Below are 22,404 nucleotides of genomic sequence, written 5' to 3'. Positions count from 1 at the left end.
GCTGCAGGGAACTCCCTTGTTCCAGCATGAAAAATGAGGTCAGGAACAAACTGTCTGGCCAGCCTCTTTCACTTTGTGTTTATACTAATGCATCCAATTGGGCCAACAATATCTGTTCAAAACACCATCCGGTACCAGGGCCGGATTTAGCCTTTAGCACTAGGTGGGGTTAGGAAGAAATGACAGGGGGGGGGGGGGGGGGGGTGACCTCCAGCCCACGCCGTGGGCGGAAACAAATTGGGGGGACAAACCCCCTAAAACACCCGAAATGCATAGAAAACTAGAAGCAGTGCTCTTCCGAGCACAGGTCTCCACCAGGCTGTGTGTCCTGGTGGTGCTACTGTATAATAGGCCAATGTAAAAAGGGTGGCATATGTTCTTCACCATAGATCTTTCATGGAAATCGGACGCTGCATGCATGATTTGAAGCATTGTGTTCCAAAAATTTGTTTTGCTAAAGGCTACCTGCTGGTGGCGCTATAACAGGCCAATGTGAAAAAAGGTAGCTTTTGTTCCTTGACCTAGTGGGAATATGTGTGGCAAATTTCACGGTAATCGCAAGCTGCGTTGATGATTTGAAGCATTTTGTTCAAAAACGGAGCAATCCTGCAAACTTTGGAAGCTAATATTAGCCAATCAGGATGGAATATGAAATATCAGACGGATCGGACTTGATCACATGACTATAGAGATACTGTGTACCGATTTGCGTGATTTTTGGATAAAATCTCAAGGAGTAATATCCAAAAATGTGTTTTACATAAGTCGGTCCAAAGGTGGCGCTATAAAAGGCTGGTGTGAAAAATGCAGGGCAAAGGTTTATCCTTAGCCTCTAGGGAGTGCGCTTACAAAGTTTGAAACTAATCGGTGGAGTTATAGGTAAAACCACAAATCGGCCTGTTATAGCGCCATCATGAGGCTGATTTAAAAAAAATTAAGTGGCTTTTCTTCCTCGGCCTAGTGGGAACGTGTGTGCGCGATTTCATGATAATTGCACTTTGCGTTTGGGATTTGAGGCATTTTGTTCAAAACGGCTCAATCCTACAAACTTTGGAAGCCAATCTTAGCCAATCCGGATGGAATATGCAAAATCGGACAGATCTGTGTCGATCACATGACTGTCGAGATGCTGCCTACCGATTTGTAGGATTTTTTGACAAAATCTGTAAGAGTAGTGCACAGAAATGTGTTTTGTGAACATCGGCCACTAGGTGGTGCTAGAAAAGGCCCATTTGAAAAATTTAGGGCAGAGGTTCTAGATTGGCATCCAGGGAATGTGTGTGCTCACTTTGGCAGCGACCGGGCCAACGGCGACTGAGATTAGCTGCACACAAACTGTGAGGACACACGGACGGACACACGGACGGACGGACGGACGGACGGACGCACGGACGGACGGACGAAGGGGAAAACATACTCTCCCCCAAGCCTTCGGCTGGTGGAGACAACTAAGCATTTTGGCGGTGACTGCTCTCCATTCCGACATGTCACCACTCCGACATTGACTTCTTATTGTCGGAGTGGCGACACTTCCATAGAGGTTAAGTTTAGGTTAGGGAGTGAAGACTTCAATATATTGTCCTAGGCAAAGTCAATGCCTAAGATGCAGTATAGAGAATAGTGCTTTTGCCATCTTGTTTTTAAAAGAAAGAATGTGCAATTTTAGATTGGGTTGGTTCCCCTAGTTCATAAAATCATACAGGTCATCTTGTAGTTTATGTCCTGTGGATTTTATGTGTGAGACTGTGCATGGTTAAGTTTAGGGTTAGGGTTAGAGATAGGGTTAGTGTCGGAATGGAGACATGTCGGAACAATACAAACAACAGGTCTTACACCTGCATCAGAGATGCAGAGACCTGAGATCATCTTTCTCTCTCTCTAATATCTTATCGGTTTATCTATCCATCTACGTAGTCGTAGCATAACATTTCAAATAGTTTAATATATATATATATATATTTTTTTTTTAAAGATTTGTTTTTGGGCTTTTTTTATGCCTTTTATTTGATAGGAAAGTAGACTGACAGGAAATGGGGAGAGAGATGGGGAATGACATGTGGCAAAGGTCGTCTGGATCGGGAATCGAACCGGCGACGCCAGCAGGCATCATAGCCTAGTATGTGGTATATGCACCGTGACGACTAGGCCAGCGAGCGCCCCTAAATAGTATAATATTTTGTATTTATTTTTATTTTTGCATGCCATCATGTTTGGTGGAGCAGACAGGTAATTTAGGGGGGCATTGTCCCCTCTTGCCTATGCCTAGATCCGGCCCTGTCCGGTACCATGAGAGTGTGCCGTTGTTGTATGGTGGACCCAGCTCATAATGAGTGCCTAACCACAACAGTGCTAGGGAGAAAGGAAGACCTTTGTGGTCTGCTCAGACGGTTATGAATGATGACCACTCGGAGAGGGGAACAGTTAGGGGTTAACCCTTACCTGCAGAGCCCTTCTGATAACCAGATGGCCTCTCTACCTACTCAGCTACTCAGGGACGTGCTGGGCCCCTGATTCAGCCCGGGAAAAAGAGTTGGAGAGGCCCTCATTGCGCGCTATAGAGAGAGATCTCTCTCTATAGTGCTGCTGCTACTCAAAGATTTGGCATTTCAGATCATGACAAGTGACAAGCCAGTGGGCCAATTACTGTACATGAGTTATATTTTGTCGTTGTCGGGTGGAAACCTTGTATGTCCAAAACCGTTTGTTTTGTATTGTTTGAAAATGATTTAAACTAGTGAAAACAGCCGATCTACAAGCACACAACGCCTCGCACCGCGAGGCGTTGTGTGCTTGTAGATCTGCTGTTTTCACTACTTTTGTGCAACGGCCTTGTATGATGAAGCAGGGCTTTGCGTTGTGTGCTTGTAGATCTGCTGTTTTCACTACTTTTGTGCAACAGCCTTGTATGATGAAGCAGGGCTTTGCTTTGCAAAAAAATGTATACATTTGAAACTTGGAGATACGAGGTTTCTGCCCGACTGTGACGATTTACTTTGTTGGCCGCAGAGCCCCCAAATTGGAACGAAGGCCGACATTTTATTTTATTTTTTTTCCTAATGGCCGGCCTGGACCGGCCGCGAATGAACCGGCCGTTCGGGAGTTGTCCCGCTTTTCCCAATGGCCAGCACGTCTCTGCAGCTACTGCAGTACCATGGCCTATAGATCTAGAAGGAATGTCAATGTCCCAAAGAGTAGCCAATAAATGCTTTATTGTTTCCTTGAGGGATTGTAAATCTGAGAGAGAGTAGTTCTAAATATGGTCACATGTAAACACATGATGTGACCCATGTTCAACACATGGAACCCTTCTCCACTTTGGCTGTCAACGTTCCCGTTTGAATATTTGCTACTACCATCTGCTCCCAATTCATTCCTCAAAGAAGTCACATGGTTTTGAAGAAACAACTCTCTCTCTCTCTCTCAGCAATACAATGCAATGCAATGCTGGTTTTGCTCCATTGAATATTTCCACTGCATGCACAATCTAGATTATGTGAAAGTTTAGTTTTTTTGAATTATATTACAGAAGAAAATGAACACAGTGTACCTGTATATACAGGCACACACACACACACACACACACACACACACACTTGCTTATGATAGTCCATCGTATCCGATGATGACTTCTACTTCTTCTATTGGTGAGTTTTGGAGTGACTGCAAAGTCCAATGCGAGAGCCAACTTGCGCCTCGTTATTTACAGTATATCAGGTTGGTGGTGACATCATCAAGAACCAGCAACTGTTGCTCGGAGACAGATTAGATGGCACCGAAAGTGGTACTTGTGTGCTCCCCTGGCGCAAGTGATGAGGTATAGTATCTTCCTCTAGTCTAGGGACATAAATAAGGTGTTTGAAACTTTATAAGGATCATTACACATACCTGTACATCATCTAGACTGGAAGTGGAGACATTTTTCTTGCGTTGCATCGCGACTGATAGTGAGCTTGTTCGATCGTCTATTTTCAAATGGCCAAAATGTATAGGGTTAATATATGTTTGTACGGTAATAATAATCTAAATCTACAAAGTAACTAGTAACTGAAGTATAGAGAAAGGGGGGGGGAAACTGTCTCGGGTGCTCATAAAAGCAAGAGTAGACCTTAAAATGAACCCAAACACACAAATATCCTTTTAAGCCCTATTTTATATTCTGGCTATTATGTAGATATGCTATCAAATAGTGGAGTAAAAATCACACCCAATGTGAAGTAAGCGGTAGTCGTGCTTGCATAAGGTCTTCAGACTGGGATTTAAGTCTAGGATGTACAGGCTATGCTACACACACACACAATGCTATGGCAAAACGCTGAGGAAAAAGGCTACAGACACACACCCAGCCACTCTATGGAGCGGTTTACCACCGCTCAAAAATAGAATGAGTGGAGTAGAGGAGCAGTGGAGTAGAAGTACTGAAAATTGGAAGTACTCCATGAAGTAAAAAATACCTCAAAGGTACAGTACTTGAATAAATTGTAGTTGTAGTTACTGTACAAAGAAAAATTGGGGACAAACAGAACAAAGGAGAAAAAAACAGTCCAACATAATTAAAGAATAGCTGGAAAGCGACCACAGGGGGAGACCATAGAGTTATAGGGGGAGACCAATGACCAGATGGGGTCGAGTACACCTCCATGCTGGCCCGGGAATGCTTCAGGATCCCCCAGTTAGAGTTAGCTATAGTGGCCCGGTAAAGGGAAGTATGGGGGTCTCTGCTGGAACCTCTGTGACCCAACTCTGCAAGGGGAAGATGGTGTCTCCTTTAGTTGCCGTTGGGGTAGCGTAATGGATGCCATTAAAGATGCAGTGCCATGATTTATTTCCCCCCTAAAACATGATTATCAGGTATTTTGATTATACTAGGAGGAGGATTCTTTCCAAAAGAGTGTACAGAAAGAATTAAAATTAGGTTTTTATGTGGCCACACCCACCTGTTCATTAAGTATGCCTGGTTGTTCAGATGGGTGGTGACCCAGCTGAAGTTAGCCACACCCACAGTGTCGGTGGAATGGTAAAATGGGGAGGGGATGATTATATGATCACTGTTCTTGGATCGGCACCCACAAGGTGTCAGCCTCCAAGAAGAAATCCAAAATACAAAGGGAATACATCATTGCTCATAACAACCTCATAGACACAAGAAACCCAGAAAAAGAACAAAGCCACCACCTCTTTAAAATATCATATCAACTCAAATCAAAAAAGGGAACTTACAGACGATTTCCCTCACCAGCAGAGCATGAACAGCTGATATCCCCCCCACCTCCCTAATCTGATCAGTGTAAGGGTTTATGAACCCTAGCAACCCTGTTCTAGGAATGTCCCAGCAGGCGAACATTTTGCAAAAATAGCAGTTCTCCGAGCACACAACACTGGCACATTGCAAAGTGTTGTGAGCTTGTAGATTGGCTATTTCCGGCAAAGTGGGAAAAGCAAGGGAGGAGCCCAAGTACAGACCTTAGGGGACCCCTGTCAATTAAATAGTGTTTAAGTGGTTAATAAATGTAACTAACCTGAGCCTGAAATCCTCTTATTCTTGTTTGATTTCACAGCTTGTAGAGACAGGCTAAGTGGTTCCGTTACTGAGGATCCACAGTATAAACCTAAGGGTTGATCTGCTTACTGGCCTGTTCCTCTCTCTGGAGTGCGGAACGGAACAACTTCACTTTCTCTTTAAGTTCCGTGAGCCTCTCTATCTTCTGCCCCAGGATCTGTTCCACCTGGCTGACGTACGAGTCCACGTCGTAATCCACCTTCTCCGTCATCTCCAGCAGCACCTTCTCGTCCTCCAGCCAGCGGAGCGACTCCTGGACCACAGCCCGGTGGGTTTCTAGAACCTGCTCCTCCGTCTCTATCATCTGAGACACGGCCTCGTGGAACGTGAACAGCTGAGGAGACACGTCGTCCTCGCTCTGCTCGTAGAGCAGGTGGCTGCCCGCGTGGACGTTGGGCCGACTTCCTTCCGTTATGTGGTTGGCGTCGACCGTCAGCTCCTTCACCCGGTTGGCGTAGCGCAGCGTGTTGAGGGTGTTTTCACATGACGACATACCGGGAGATATGGTCGCGATCATGCACGTGCGGGAGTTCTCCCCGATGAAGGAGTCTCGGAGGATCTTGGTGAGCATGCTGCCTCTGAAGGGAGTGTGAGTCTGGTTGCGGCCCAGGGCCCGGATGCACTCCTTCAGCGCCAGCAGACTCTTGTTGATATCGGCGCCCTCCTGGCGAGTCTTGCGGTCGGAGCTGAACGTGTCGGCGCCTCTCTCGTTTCCCGCCAGGTCGATGAGCGAGAACTTCCCGTGGACCTTCCCCTTCCGCCCCTTCAGGATGATCTGGAACACGGCGTGGCTCCTGGAAGAGTGGGCGTTGGCCGACGTCTGACCCGACGTTCTGCAGCTATTTCCCACTTCTATGAGTTTCAGAACGTCCTCTGTGCATTTGACATCTTTCTCCTGTAGCCCTACCACCTGAACCTCTTTTTTGCTGTCCTCCAACACCCTCAGTTTAGCTTTACCATTCAGCAGGTCAAACACCTTCCCACTGTAGATTTCAAAGAAGGTTGCATACACCTGTAGTTCCAAGTCCTTATAGTTGGGTGTCTTCAGCAAGAGAAACACATCCTGAGCAGTTAAGGCGTAGATCCCTTTGGACAAATCCTGGTTCTTCCCAGAAAACTCTCCACCCATAGTATGTGTTTTCCCACTTCCTGTCTGTCCGTACGCGAAGCAGGTAGCCATGCCCTTCTCAAAGATGGTCTCCACCAGAGGCCAGGCGGTGAACCTGTACACCACGTCGTTGGTTGTTGATTCATCGAAGGCGTAGTCGAAGCGGAAGGTCTGGTGATCCAGGAAGCGTGTCTGGTCCACTTTCTGCTTGGGTTCGTGGACCATCACCAGGTCTTTGTTGGGGACGGTAGTCACATCCACGTCCTTCGCGATCAGTTCTTTTTTGTTCAGTGGACGCTTCCGCACGCACACGCATATCCTGTGTTCCTCAATGGCATCTGCCGGGGTCAGAGGTCTGTAGTCCAGACTGGCTCGAAAATCCTTGATCATGTACAGGATCTCGAAGTTAGGAGTGTCTCCCTCCTGCGCTTTCTTCTCTCTCAGCTCCTGCTGTTGCTGCCGACGTCTTTCTCTCTTCTCCTGGAGTTTCTCCACCTCCTTCACACAGCTGGACTTCTTCCAGCTCTTCTGGAGTTGTTGTGTTGGAGTCTGTGTCGGCGGCGCGGCCGGCTGTGCGGGCTGCTGGTCAAGCTCCTCATCTGGGGCCACGTCTGGGTTTAGAGCAAATATACTTTCCAGGTCAATCTCTTTCCCTTTTGTGTCTCCATTCTCAGTCCACTCCACAGTGACACTCTCGCTGTCCTCATTCAGTGAGGTCACCACAACCTGGAGGATTTTCCCATCGCTGCACTTTATTTCCACATTACAACCGACGATAATTTTCCCAAAACCGCACACCATTCTTTTTGTCAGGGAGGAAGGTCCAGACGTCCAGATCTAAAAAAGCAGATATTACTGTGGCACCTTCGACTTGGTAGCCCGAACAGAAATAAAACAAGAAAATTTTAACTATACTAGTCTGACAGTTTAAGTATACAGTCTGTCCTCTGAGGCATGACGTGGATAATCCTTCTCAGCCAATCACACGCAAGGTTACAACATATAATAATGTTGGGGTCTAATAATAATGGTGTGGCTCCCATGATGAGGATCTCTGACATCTATGACGTCGGTTAGACGTATCTATGATGTACAGTATAAGCTCGATCCAAGCCCCATTGACTTGCATGAATGTACACTTTTAAGTTAAATATTTCAAAATATATGTGTACAGAGGTACATTGGGACTGCAAGTGTGTGTCTGTCGATATCTCCAAAGAATGGCGAAGATGACAACAGACACAGCCATGTATAGACAATAGACATATCCGCATACAGTACAGATCTACAAGCTCACAAGCTATCTGGCCTCCCGGCATGTGCACACTCCAAATGATCCAGAATGCAGCGAAACGATTGGACTTCAACCAGCCAAAATTCTCACATGTCTCCCCCCTTCTCCACTCCCTCCATTGGCTCCCAGTCCCAGTTACTGTCCACACAGTGAACAAAACACTGATGTGAGCCTACAAAGCAACCAAAGAGCCTGGTCCTGGCTGCCAGAACCTTCGCTAAAACATCCAGGACAGCGCTCCACATGTCAGACTCTTCCCCCTTCTGGCTCCCATACTGTGGAATGATCTCCCTATTCCAAAATCAGTTTACACGCTGAGGAAGGCCCATGCACTGGGCCGAAAGGTCAGTTCTACCACTTTTTCTAGTCACATGTTCAAATACTGGATTCTGATTGGCTAAATTCCGGAGGTTATGACAAAACAACTGCCGCAAAGTTGTATGAGGACTTGTCCGAGATCAATGCACCTCAGTGTACATCCGGGGACTTCAGGAGGTAGTCGGAACACCTTTCCCCCAACCAACAAATGACGGTGGCAACGGTCCTATGTTTACTAACGTGCATGCTATAGTCGCCGATTTATTTGGATCCAATGCAATCCGCCAACTTTAAAGCCCCTTTTCTCTGAACCTATGCCTTTCTGGAAGCGAACAGCCTCTATTTACGGCCGGAACGGTACTTCTAACTGACGTTAGCTTAGCTGTAAGCTAGACGCATGGATTAGTATGGAGTTGGCGCCATCTGTTGGTGAGTAGAAGATGTTGTTTGTGGAACTATCTGCTGTCTCGCGGAAGTTTTATAGGCAATAATGATTGTAACTTAAGATCCTTGCAAGTTACAACTATGTGTTTTCTTTCATGTATACGGGAAAAAGTGGTAGAAAAGCTATTTACCACTCGGGGTCGGACATTATGCTCTCATAATGTCCTGAGTGAGGGTGTTATCGGACTCGGCTGCGCCTCGTCCGATAACACCCTCACTGCGGACATTATGAGAGCATAATGTCCTCTCACTCGGGGTAAATTGCTTACTTTGTTTACTGCTGCTGCAGGGGAATACTTCAATAAACAAATGAAGAATCTGTTCTAAAGTGAGTGCTATCCTTGTTCTTAAGTTCACATGTTCTGTTGATTTGTATGCTATCCATTGTTTTCTAAATTGCCATCTATTCTCTATGTGGGTCTTTATTGCAAACTAATCTCTAACTCATCAGCTCCAAAGAAGCAGCTAATCAGAAATATTCTCTGCCTCTGTAATTTGCATGTAGTCAACTACTACAGGTGTTGAATTCCAAAAGGATTAACAGCCAGATGTTCAAATCTCATTACCTTAAAAAGAGACAGACACTTTGATTTAACTTGACTTAAAATCAAGAGACAATCTTTCTCATGCTAGTGGCTTTACATTTGTGGAATAGGTTACACAGACTCATCTCATAAAACCAGCACGCATTAGAGCCTGTTTCAGTTCCTATTTTTGTGAGTGCAGATGTTGTCTTGGTTTCTGTCCTGAAACTCTCTCTTCCTGTCTCTGAAGCTAAATGCAAATCAGGATCACACTCACAGTAGCATGTGACTTTATAATGCAGAGTAAAGCATCTATTTTCTTTAAGGATTTTAACATATTTAAGTATAAACATACCTTTCCAAATTTGAAATCACATCTAGACAATATAATGTTGTCTATTGCACATGTGCGCATACACGCACAGTCGCACACTCATGAGTCATGCATGTAATCCATGTATTAGTATACATGCATCCACGCACACACACACACACACACACACACACACACACACACACACACACACACACATGCGTGTGTGCCTGCATTCGCGTGCTGTGCGTGTGTGTATCAAAAATGCAATCATATCATCTATAGATAGGGGATTATAGTATGCCACTGCTTTCCCAAATAGCATATTAAGTAACTTCAAGTTAAAGACACCTAAAGAGTTTGAGGAAAAGAAGTTTTTATTTTACCATAATAAAACCAAAAACAAATATTATATCAACATATTTTAAAAGTTAGCCATTTATAAGAATTATGCTAATGGCACAAGGGTTTATTCCCCAGTATATTCAAACTTTTGGGGGTTTTCATGATAATTTTCCAGAAGCTTTGCTGGTAGGAGTTTCTTTAATAACACATCTGAATGTATTTACTGAACATCTGGATTAAACAGACTAAAGCAGGAGGGTGATGTCAATAAATACTCTTTTCATAGTTTTCTTTGAGTAGTAATTAGTATGTATTTTGATCATTTATATTCTTATGTATACAGCTGTACACAAGACATACTGTAGGCATAGCAATAAAGAACCTTGCAAAACAGCGAGGGTTAAGAACTGGACAAATTAGTTGGAAACAGGTCATGATTTAACAACTTTATTCAACATAGAGACGCTAACAGCAAAATATGAACTGAAAAAATCAGTCAGTGTGTATACACAGTGACTGATTTTAATAATACAGTGGTTTTCAACCAGTGGTCCGGGGACCACCAGTGGTCCCTGAGGGGGTTCCAGGTGTCCCCAGCTAAATGATGGAGAGTTGGTAAGATCTTTAACTCTTGAGAGTGTAAAATGAAACCCTTCATGGACCCAAATGGACCTGTGTGGTTTCATTTTACAAGATTTAATTATTGTTAAACATCTGCATTTCTTAATTTACAAGACGTCTACACAATTAAAGAATGTAGAAGAATTTTTATTTTGGTCAACATTTGCCTGTTTTATCTCTCCCCAAATCAATACACCAGGAATTTTGGACAAAATCTTATCCAACGATAACAGAATATTCTACGGTTTGGGTCTGAGAGGCTAAATCTCATCACATGGTGGTCCGTGGCTCAAATGCTGAATAAATAATTGTCCTTGATATGAAAAAGGTTGAAAACCACTGATATAATATATAGACCATACAAAGCAGACTATTATAATTGCATGTGTGTATGTTTTCATGCTCCATCTACTCTCTACTCATCAGTGGATCTTCTCCATGTGTTCCTCTTGTCTCAGAGAGAACACTGTTGCTTGGTGACACTCTTGCTCAGCGGGCTGCTGAGAGCTGAGTGACTCAGGTGACAGCTGAAGCTGTGTCCTGAGTGCCAGCGTGTGGAGGGCAGAGTGAGATGGCTGCTGAGGGTGTAGGTGCCATCAGGCTGGCGCTGGGATGGGCCCGTCTGGACCTGGGTGCCCGTCACAGAGGCTCCGTCCTCGGACCAGGACAGGGTGGCACCGTCAGGGTGGTAGCCCTTGGCCAGGCACAGCAGGGTGGCACTACTGTCCCCAGAGAGAGGAGGCTGGACTGGAGCCATCAGGACCAGACTGGGGGGAGACGGAGGACGAGCTGAGAGGAGAGGACACATGACAACAACATGTCACTGAGAGGAAAGGACACATGACAACAATGTCACTGAGAGGAAAGGACATATGACAACAACATGTCACTGAAAGGTTTACTGTTAAATTACTGTTTCTGACTGACAGACTGGAAATTGGTGAAGGAATAACCTACAATTTGAATACTTGGAGGGAAGTACTGCAATCTTTAAAAGGAAATATAAAATTGTTGTATTGCATTTGAAATTAAGTCCAATTTTACTCTGTTAGATTTTTCTATCAAATAGATTCATCAACATACATCATAAAATCCACAAACTTTATTGTTTAATTCAGAGCTTCATATTCTTTGATACACAGGCATTTTACGTCGGGCATATATGGGTTCATGCCTATGTTCCCTCAGTCCTATGTTCTCTCAGGTTATGGTTAGGTTTGGTGTTAGGAGTTAGGATTAGCTTTGATGGAACATAGGGCAGGGGGAACATGATCCTCATGTCATAATGTTAAAGCGAGACTAGAGTATTATTAATATAGCACCATTAATAATTCATTAGTGGATCAGAAAAAAGAAAAAAAAAAAAACGTTTTTGTTGTAGTTATTTATCTGAAAAGGTGTCTTTATTGCAAGCTCTATGATTAGTTTTTCTATTTAAAATGAACTGCAATTTGTGGTTCACTTGCACTAAAAATAATTGCTAAAAAATAATTACACCAGTAGACTTATGATATAATAATAAAGTGATGTTATTGTTGCCCTCATGTTGAGTTGAGAATCAGAATGACAAAAATGTTGCAATATTTTAAAAATAAATAAACAAAAAACGATAATAACATAAAAACTCTCTGAACTCTGCCATTTTAAATAAAAGTTTTAATAAACAACAAATGTCTGTATTTACTTGCTTATACAATGATTTCCTTTGTAGGCTACACATCACTTACTATAACTTGAGAAAAGCTAAACTTACCAATAGTGACTTCAGTCCCTCCACCAAAGCCAGAGTTTCACAGTGATTTGTCTCCGTACAAAAACCTCTGTGCTGTAATCTGCTGCTCATGGTTTCTCTTCATGCTTCACTCACTACAAGTGACAACTTTATATCCATGAAAAGGTTGATAAAAAGACTGAATATAGACTATGAACCCATGACTAATGTATGATCACTTTACCTGATACAACTCAAATTGGTTCTGCGATTCTAATGCTTTCAGTTCATTCTAAACATGTTTGTAGGGTTTTTGTATGGGCTCCTCACTGAACTGTAACACTGTGGGCTGAGCCACAGGCACAGCCACAGTAGTACGTTGCCAGATCTTCAGCCTGGACTCCATTGATGAGCAGATACTGTGTTTGTGCACTAGATCCAGATGAAGAGAACCTACTGGGTACTCCACTTGCCCTGCTCCCAGCTGTATAAAATAAATACTTTGGAACACCATCAGGTTTTTGTTGGTACCAGGACAAAGAACTGGAAGTGTATGTACTTTGAGCACAGGAGATCTTCACATTGTCTCCCGTGTTTACAGAGATGGAAGTAGGCTGTGTCAGAACAAGAGCTGCTTCTAAACCTGTGGACATAAATACATTTTAATTTACACACACCTTTTGCTTCAAATAAGTAAAAGTTAAAATCAAAATTGTGATTGTGTTATTAATTCTTACCACTCAGGGTCAACAGCAGGGCAGTGAGTGAAGTTGTAGAAAAGGCCATTATCTGGTCCAAGATGAGTTCAGGTGCTGCAGAAAGATACCTATGATGTCTCTTTTCACAATACTCTGGACTTCAGTGGAACTCTAAAGCCTTAATAAAAGGAAGCCTCACTGATCTTCTATAAGACCCAATCTACAACCAGTCATCCATTCACTCTCTTCCTTCCTCTGTCATTTGCATGCCGTCAACAGATGGATTCTGAAACCCCAAAGGATTTGTGAACAGTTCAAATCACATGATGTCTTGGAAATTATAGAGCATTTTGAGTCAGTTTTAGTTGGAGGTTTTGATATATCTGTCAACATGCTCACTGTTATTGGGTTGATGAATCGGTGGCCATAAATATCACTCATGGTAATTGATTTAATTGTGTGCTGTACAATAACTCATCTCTTACAACCAGCATGCTGTTAGAGACCATTTCGGTTCCTCTTTCAGGTATTAGGTATTTTTGTCAGTGCAGATGTTGTCTTGGTTTCTGTCCTGTCTCTCTCTACCTCTCTCTGAAACTATGCACCTCAGAAGACAGAACCTCTCATCAGGATCACTGTAGCAGATATCACACCACTTTAAAATGCAGAGTAGAGAAATCATTTCCTCTGGGGATTTTTAGGAATTAAAAACGAAGCAGTGGTATAAGGTGCATATAGGTAATAGTAGCACATGTTTGAAAAACCCAGGAAATGTGATATAATATTCCAGGATCTTGTTGAACATAAAAGTGTCAGGATCTTGGTATGACAATACCTTTCTTAATTCAAAATATCTTCTAACCCGTAGATAAAATATGATAGGTATAGACAGACAGACAGACAGACAGACAGACAGACAGACAGACAGACAGACTCACTGGTGTTTCAATGTCACGGTCAAAATTGAGAAGTGAGGACAATTTTCACCAAACATGTCATTTGTGTGTTTGCAATTGCATGTGGATCTGTGAGTGCACACAGATGTTTGCAAGTTTAACAGAAATGTGATGTACATAGACCCTCTGAACAGTGTCTGTGTTTGTCTTCTCCTTATTTTGCACATATAGATAGTGACAACTGACAATGTCTAATATTATCTCGAAGATCAAATGAAAGCAGTTTCAACCTAAATATCACTGGCATTACTTCTGTTAACAAATACTGATACTGATCGTATAACTGTCTGTTCCCAGTGGATGTCATGTTCTCAGAATAACAGTACAGTGATGCCCTCTTTATTATAACATACTGTGCCCTTTACCCATATTTCAATTGTAATAAGTTACACCTTGTAATGAAACGAAAAGATTTGTTGTAGATAGATGATGATTTAATTATCTTATTCAAGACAGAAAAGCAATAAGCAAAACATTGAAATTCAACTGTAATTCTGTTCCTCGGGGTTTCAATCAGTGGATATATATATATATATATATATATATATATATATATATATATATATATATATATATACTGTATATATATAAAATAGACTAACACATATAGACTTTAAAGCAGTATTTAACATAGCAGACTAGTATAATTGCATGCATGTGTTTTCATGCTCCCTCTACTCTCTACTCATCAGTGGATCTTCTCCATGTGTTCCTCTTGTCTCAGAGGGAACACTGTTGCTTGGTGACACTCTTGCTCAGCGGGCTGCTGAGAGCTGAGTGACTCAGGTGACAGCTGAAGCTGTGTCCTGAGTGCCAGCGTGTGGAGGGCAGGGTGAGATGGCTGCTGAGGGTGTAGGTGCCATCAGGCTGGCGCTGGGACGGGCCCGTGTGGACCTGGGTGCCCGTCACAGAGGCTCTGTCCTCGGACCAGGACAGGGTGGCACCGTCAGGGTGGTAGCCCTTGGCCAGGCACAGCAGGGTGGCACTACTGTCCCCAGAGAGAGGAGGCTGGACTGGAGCCATCAGGACCAGACTGGGGGGAGACGGAGGACGAGCTGAGAGGAGAGGACACATGACAACAACATGTCACTGAACCACATGAACCCTAGCATCCCTATTCTGGGCATGTCATAATAGGCAAACATTCAGAAAGAATATGCGAACATTTGACAAAAACAGTCAATCTACAAGCTTTGTCACATTGGTCAAAATATAGGCCCCTGGGTGACAGCAGTTTACAAAGTATTTTTAGTTTAAGTAGCCTAGTTAAACAGACTAATAGAAAGAAATTTGAAGAAAATGCACCACAAATGTGATCATATTGAAGAAACTACAGTCATCTTTAAAAAGTGACAATAAAATGTAAAAGAAATAACATTAACATCATTAATGAGTGTATCAGCAAAGAAGTTAAATCAATTACATAAAATCTAAATCAATAATGAATCTTGTTATTTTGTTGTTTGCTTTGTTGAAAATCTGGATAAATTATTCCATTTAAAATACAAAAATATATGTACTTGCTTATGCAATTTGTTTTACTCTCCATTTGATATTACTTCCAGTTATTAAAGAGATAAACTTACCAATAATGACTTCAGTCCCTTCACCAAAGGCAGAGTCTACCCAAGCTCACAGTGATTTGTCTCCGTACAAAAACCTCTGTGCTGTAATCTGCTGCTCAGGGTTTCTCTTCATGCTTCACTCACTACAAGTGAGAACATTAAATCCATGAAAAGTCTGATAATAACCTAAATATAGACTCTGAACCCATGTCTAATGTATGATCACTTTACCCGACACAACTCCAACGCGGGTTCTGATCTTCCATGGCTTTTAGTTAATTCTAAACATGTTTGTAGGGTTTTTGTATGGGCTCCTCACTGAACTGTAACACTGTGGTCTGAGCCACAGCCTGCACAAGCACAGTAGTACGTTGCCATATCTTCAGCCTGGACTCCATTGATGAACATAGTCTCAGAGCGAGAGTAAGCGAATCTACTGGGGAGTCCACTTGCTCTGGTGCCACTTTGTGAATCAAATAAAAACTTTGTAACACCCCCAGGTTTCTGTTGGTACCAGTCCAAATTATGGCGTTGGCTTCCACCGCTTTGAGTACAGGAGATCTTCACATTGTCTCCCAAGTTCACAGAGATAGACCTGGGCTGGGTCAGAACAAGAGCTGCCTCTAAACCTGTGTACAAAGATACATTTTAATGCACTGACTTTCAAAAGCATAACACATTCATGTATTGCTTCATAAAACATAAAGATCAAATATTATATTCAAACAGAATGTGTTGTAGTCTAATGTATCATTAATTCTTACCACTCAGGGTCAACAGCAGGGCAGTGAGTGAAGCTGTAAAAAAGGCCATTGTCTGGTCTAAGATCAGTTCAGTTGCTGCAGAAAGATAGATATCTATGATGTCCCTCTTTATACAATACTCTGTACTTCAGTGGAACTCTAAAGCCTTCTATAAAAGGAAGCCTCACAGACTCAGAGCACCCTACAACAAGTCATCCATTTCCTTCTAAACAAGCAAGCAGCCAACCAGAAACACTCCTTTCTTCTGTAATTTGCATGCAGTCAGCAGATGAATACTGGATTCGTGAACAGCCAGGTGTTCAAATGTCAATACGTCTGATGTTTTGAGAGTAACATTTAATTTGCTTTCTAGTGCTGATTTGTCTGTTGATAAATCAGAGATACACTTTCATAATAATTTTAATTTGTACGGCAGGGCAGGAATTTCATGAAGGCCATGGCCGCCGTTGGCCTTCAGTTTGGTCTTGTGCCCCTCAAACCAATGGCAAGACCTGAGGCCACAGTGGCCTTAATGCCCCAGATGATTATACCACTTTCTCCTCTGTCTCTTTCTTGTCGATATGTAGACAGTAGACACTGGTGTCTCTTTTTTGTCATGTAGACACAAGTGTTTTTTTGTTTTTTGTTTTTGAGATTGTGAAATCTTAACTCCCCAAAGTCCCCATCTTTTAACCGATCCAGTGACTTTGAATGGTGCAGGGCTGAGCATGGATCAGATTGTAAATACAATTATTTATCTATTTCACTACAGATTAGGCCCTTAAATTCAACAAATTATTTCAATAGACTAAAATCTTGTTTTTCTTTATGGACAACACCAAAGGCCAAGTGGCCTTGCCCCAAAAATGATGAAATTCCAGGAATGGTGTGCAGTACACAAACTAAATTCAGACAACCAGCATGATCATTTCCGTTCACCGTGTTTTTTGTGAGTGCAGATGTTGTCTTGGTTTCCTTAAGCTCCCTGTCTCTGAAACGTAATGCACCTCTGAGACTATCATCAGGAACATTGCTGCAGTGTAGCAGACATCACACATTAACAATTAACTTTTGCTGCTCTACTTTGTGTAGAGATGTCGTTTGAAAAGGGTTATTTTTGTCATCATTGGTCTGACAGCAGATCTTGTTTTAGAGACAAAGGAAATGTTGATACAATATGCATTTTGTTCAAGGCTCGTATGATTTATTGGGTCCATCAAATGTATGTATCAAATTATTTCTATGTAAGATTTGTTGTTTTTTATGAAAATACTTTTTGAAATTCTATTTGTCATGATCAAGTAAAAGTATAGTAGGCCTATCTAATGCAGTGGTGAACAATCTTTTTTGGCTGGAGTACCCCTGGAATAACAGCATAATGCCAAATAAACATTGCTTTCTATTCAATAACTGTTAATACTAGTCAGGTTATTGATGTAGTAGACACACACCAGATGGCCAAGACATAGAGTTACAATAAATGCTGCAGGCAGGATAATGAACATTGTGATTAGATGCATGTTATTATCTGTTGATATTGTGGTTTTGTTGGTTTGTTAATATTGCTGGTATTACTTTTGTTAACCCATTCAGGCCGGGAATACATTTTAGTGTAGTACAGTACATGTACAGTATGTAGCAACATATTTGTTTTTGTAATTTTTTTAATATTTGACTTCATAAAATTTAAGTCAGGCCTAAATCAATATATTTGAAAATGACACTATTACTGGTGGTATAACTCTATTCCCATTGGCCTCTAGATCATAGCATTTGTGTATAATGGCAAGATTTTGGAATTGTATTGAAAAGTATTCAAATTTTAATCTTTATTATAAGATTTATTATAAGCCATTTAATCTGATCTACAATTGGTATTAATTAGTTACATATTGTAAAGAGACAAAGAAAATTGTTGGAGATAAATGATGATTTAATGAATTTATATCACCAATTGTGTAGCCTTTTCTATGTTGAACACAAGGCAGGCACTTGGACATTATTAATCCAGGTAAATTCAGTAATGCATATTGCATAAATACATACAAAGCCACGTATTTGAGCGACAAGCATCGCTCAAAAGGTTTCTCTTTAGGGTTAGAAAGCACTGATAGTGTCTATTTCAGAACATATTTTAACAGCTTAGATATTCGTCCACTAGGTGGTGCCAGAGCGCTATAGTCAGACATGATATCCAAACAAATTGCCCCTCTGTTCATAAAACGCGGCTCAAATCAAAGTCCTTTAATGTTTGCAGCTGTGAGTCATGTCTGTCTGCATGTATCTAATCTTGCTCTACAAATCTATAAATACTGAAAGTTCATTATTAATAATATTCCCCAGCAACTACCATTTTACCCTAGCAACCACTTGTTTTCCCCTATAGCAACCGCTTATTGGGCCATAGAAACAGCATATTAGACCCTAGCAAGTGCTTTAATCGAATTACAATGTAAATGTCCAAAATAGTGGTTCATCAAAACATTCATACACAGTTTCACCCCTCTTTGATTCACACAACTTGTTTAAGATCGACTCATATGAACAGATTATCTTAATGGAAAGTAACTGTAAGCTAAATAAACAGATTGTGTTACAGTGGAAAATACTTTATTTAATTTAATTTAATGTCTCATTCATTGTCTACAGACTAGCATCCCAACACTCAGTTGTGTATCTTGATGACATGATCACGTCTATATCAGACTGACCAGTTAGTCCTATGAGTTCTTGCTTCAGGTCCACTGTGTTGAAAATATCACCAGCGCCGCTGAAAATGTTGCATTATCACTCCAGTAAATCCAGTAAAAAAAAGAAAAGAAAGATGAAAGATGGTTAACAGAGGGGTAAAGTTTTGAGCGACAAAACCTATACTTTGTCACACAACAAAAACAAAACATTTTAACTGAAAAATTGTGTTAAAAATGTTTTATTTTTGTTGAGAGACTGACACTGTCCTGTGATAAAGTATAATTTGTCCCCAGCTTTGTCAGTCCTGGATCATGAGTATGCTCCTCTTCTCCAAGTCATTCATCTCTTTGAGGATCAGTGCCACATTGTAGCATAGCTCCTGGAACTTGGTTACAGGCACCTATGGTAGACAGACAACAGCAATGAACATACATTTTTGAGCAAAGAGGGCCATTCAACAACAGTCCAGAAGCAGTAAATAAAACACTGACAAATAGATCAGGGCCGACAAGGAAACCCCTTACAGCAGCAGACAGCATGGGTCCAATGAATCTTAGATACGGTCCCAGATTTTATAAAAGGCGTCTATCTTAGAACGTAGCATACATGTGATGTATTCACAGGGAATACAGTCCATTATAATATTGTGCCATGATTTTTTGGAAGGAGCAGCATCCTTGATCAAAAACAGGAGGATATTCTTCCTGGCAGCAAACGTTAACACAGCCTTTTATGATTGACATTCACAATATGACCATCTGGGAGACCAAGTAGAAAACACATGGGATTTGAATCAATAGGGACACCGAAAATAGTTGATAGTTCTGCTACAACATCAGACCAATAATTCTGAAGCTTCACACATGACCAAAGACAGTGGACGCAATTACCAATTTCTGTTTTGCATTTGAGACAAAGTGGGGACGCACTTGGATCCATTTTGTTTTTAAGGGCAGGAGTTATACTGTACCATGCGGTGCAGTATACGGAATTGTATGGATTTAGTCCGATTACAAACAGAAATCTCCTTTGCGTACTCCCACATTTCATGCCAATCAGCATTATCGATGGTGACGTTAAAGTCTTTCTCCCATGACTGTTTGGCAGCCTGGGAGTTTATAGATGAATTTGAATTCAATGTTTGGTAGAAAATAGAGATAAGGTTTCTGGCCAATCGAAGAGAAAGAGTCCTTTCCACATGTGAAGCTGAACAATAATGGTTAACAATGAGGTGTCTTTAGTAATAAAGTTTCTGATTTGAAAATACCTGAAAAGTTCAGATATCAATAGCCCAAAACGCTGCTGCAGCTGTGCAAAGGACATTAAGGTTTGGCCAAGTGATGAACAGACAGAAAGAAAGAAAATCTAACCCCCTATGTAATAAACCCACATGTTCTGTAATGACTTTGTTGAGATAGCAAAGTGTCTCTAGGTGTACTTAATAATATTTCGTTCTATGACAAATACCGTAATTTCTCTTCTCGCCACCAAAAACACAGTATCTCTAGTCCATGGCCCAGGTTGCCCATGTGACATATATGTTTTACCAGTCTGTTGTATCCAGCATTCTGCTTTATGCAATGGTATGCTGGGGAGGTGGCATTAAGGCCTGGGAGCTGAACAAGCTAAAAACATATGTCAAACTCAAGGCCCGGGGGCCAAATCAGGCCCGTGGATGAATTATCTTCGGCCCTTGGGATGATATTTAATTACTATTAGAACTGGCCCACTGGTATACTGCACGTGCAACACCTGGGATTCTAACCAAGGTCTCCTGCATGAAAGTCCAACATCTTAACCATCAGACCAAAGGGATATACCTATGGACTGGGGGAGATATTAGACATTTGATGCCATCAGGCTGAGGCAGTGAGTCACTCTGCTACACATGCACCATCATAATACTACAAGTCCCACAATGCACTGCTAGTGCATTGGCGTGTATCGAGGGCCTGTGACCGCAAGCCCACGTTTAAATAAACATTGAACCAGTCCGGCCCTCGACATGTACCATTTTAAAATGTTTGGCCCCCTGTGTATTTGAGTTTGACATCCCTGATAAATAAAACCATCAAGAAGGCCAGCTCAGTAGTTGGCCTCCGAATCGAAGGGCTGCAGTCAGTGGGTGAGAGGAGGATTAGGGAAAAACTGAATCCATCATGGTTAACTCCTCCCATCCACTCTATGGTGATCTGCAGGAAAGGGCGAGTACCTTCAGCCAGAGGCCTTTTCAGAGAGAGGGTGACTCCCTCTGAAAATGCATACGGAGACTCTTTCTTGCCAACTGCCATCAGACTGTACAATGAAGACTTATAAGAACTTTCTCCCTCATGTACAGTATTTGTCGAAACCTAACCCTTGTGTCCATGGTGTCTGTTGTGTTACTGTTGTCTAGTCGTTATTTATGTATCGTCACACTATGCTGCTTTAACACCTCAATTTCCCCTCAGGGATTAATAAAGTATATATCTCATCTCATCTCAGTTCTGAGATTGTCTTTGAACACCTAAGCAGAAAGATTAAGTAAAATGTAAACTTTCCCATGTGTAAAATGTTTCTCTTTTAACCCATTTAGACTGGATGCAGGGGTTAAAGTCAAAATAAATTCCAAGACTGAAATTTATTTTCAGACCATGACCAATTTGTGATTTTAAACACCAATATTTGGGGTGTTTCCCTGATCTTCCTCTGATCTGCCTTCACTGAATGTGTGTGTGTGCCAGCCAATCCATGCTTCATTTTATAGAAGTATCTTCTGAAGTTCTGTTGGACTGTGCTAGTCTGGCCAATTCAAATACAGTACCCATATCTTGAAATTATAACAGCTTTTTAGTTTGGAGATCACTTGACAAGCGTTTTGACGACTTTGTCATTCACGCCATGGACTGATCCATAGCCCCTATGGAATCCTCAAGACTGAAATCGGTCCCCAGGACTGAGAACTTAAACCCCTGTATTTAAGAACAGCACTTGAGTAAATGTACTTAGTAACTTTACACAACTGGGAGACGGGAGATCAAATGTAGGGTCATGCTTCTCAGTGCCACTATGTTTGCAGTACTTATGATAATAATAATAATAATAATAATAATATATCATAAAGTCTAATAAACAATCAAATTCAGAACCGAGTAGCTAAGCATTAAATGAAAAGGAAACTTTATATGCCTATACAAAATGACATTGACCTATCGACTGTCAGATTATAGAACCTTCAAAAGATCCAACCTGCCCTTTGAACCAAAAAAGAAAATAAATGTAAGACTGAACAGTCTTAATTCTCAGTCTTAAAGTAAAAAGGAGAATAGAAGTACCCAAGTTGTCCATGTGTGCAGTGGGAGCAATGGTGAGTTCTAAGGAAACAGAGGCGGGTTAAGCAGTGGGTTCTCCAGTCAAGATGAGCAGTCCTCTTTCTTCAAAGTGTCCACTTTAAACATAAGAGACACACAGAAAAGTGATGTTAGATGAATGAATGCAGGACAACATGTCTCTCACAGAAAGGCAAAAACCATCTGA

General features: G+C 41.7%; 1 protein-coding gene and 2 gene segments (V, D, J or C); all 3 read right to left on the bottom strand.

Annotated features, from left to right (window-relative positions):
• Window positions 1-5,606: 5,606 nt before the first annotated feature.
• Window positions 5,607-7,466, bottom strand: LOC308306201 (kinesin-like protein KIF2A; the record flags this gene model as incomplete). The annotated part of the gene is made up of 1 exon (XM_080751098.1): window positions 5,607-7,466. The coding sequence occupies one exon, from the start codon at window positions 7,464-7,466 to the stop codon at window positions 5,607-5,609; it is 1,860 nt and encodes a 619-aa protein (XP_080607224.1).
• A 3,512-nt stretch (window positions 7,467-10,978) lies between these two features.
• LOC308306200 (immunoglobulin kappa constant-like) lies at window positions 10,979-12,311 on the bottom strand (the record flags this gene model as incomplete). The annotated part of the segment is given in 2 exons: window positions 10,979-11,313; window positions 12,278-12,311.
• A 2,298-nt stretch (window positions 12,312-14,609) lies between these two features.
• On the bottom strand, window positions 14,610-16,267 carry LOC308306199 (immunoglobulin kappa constant-like). The segment is given in 2 exons: window positions 16,219-16,267; window positions 14,610-14,944 (listed from the first exon to the last, which is right to left on the bottom strand).
• Between the last annotated feature and the right edge of the window lie 6,137 nt (window positions 16,268-22,404).

This window comes from Nannobrachium achirus (assembly GCF_963921795.1).
Source record: "Nannobrachium achirus genome assembly, chromosome: 20".
Classification (NCBI taxonomy): domain Eukaryota; kingdom Metazoa; phylum Chordata; class Actinopteri; order Myctophiformes; family Myctophidae; genus Nannobrachium; species Nannobrachium achirus.
This window is presented reverse-complemented; position numbering and strand designations above follow the sequence as displayed.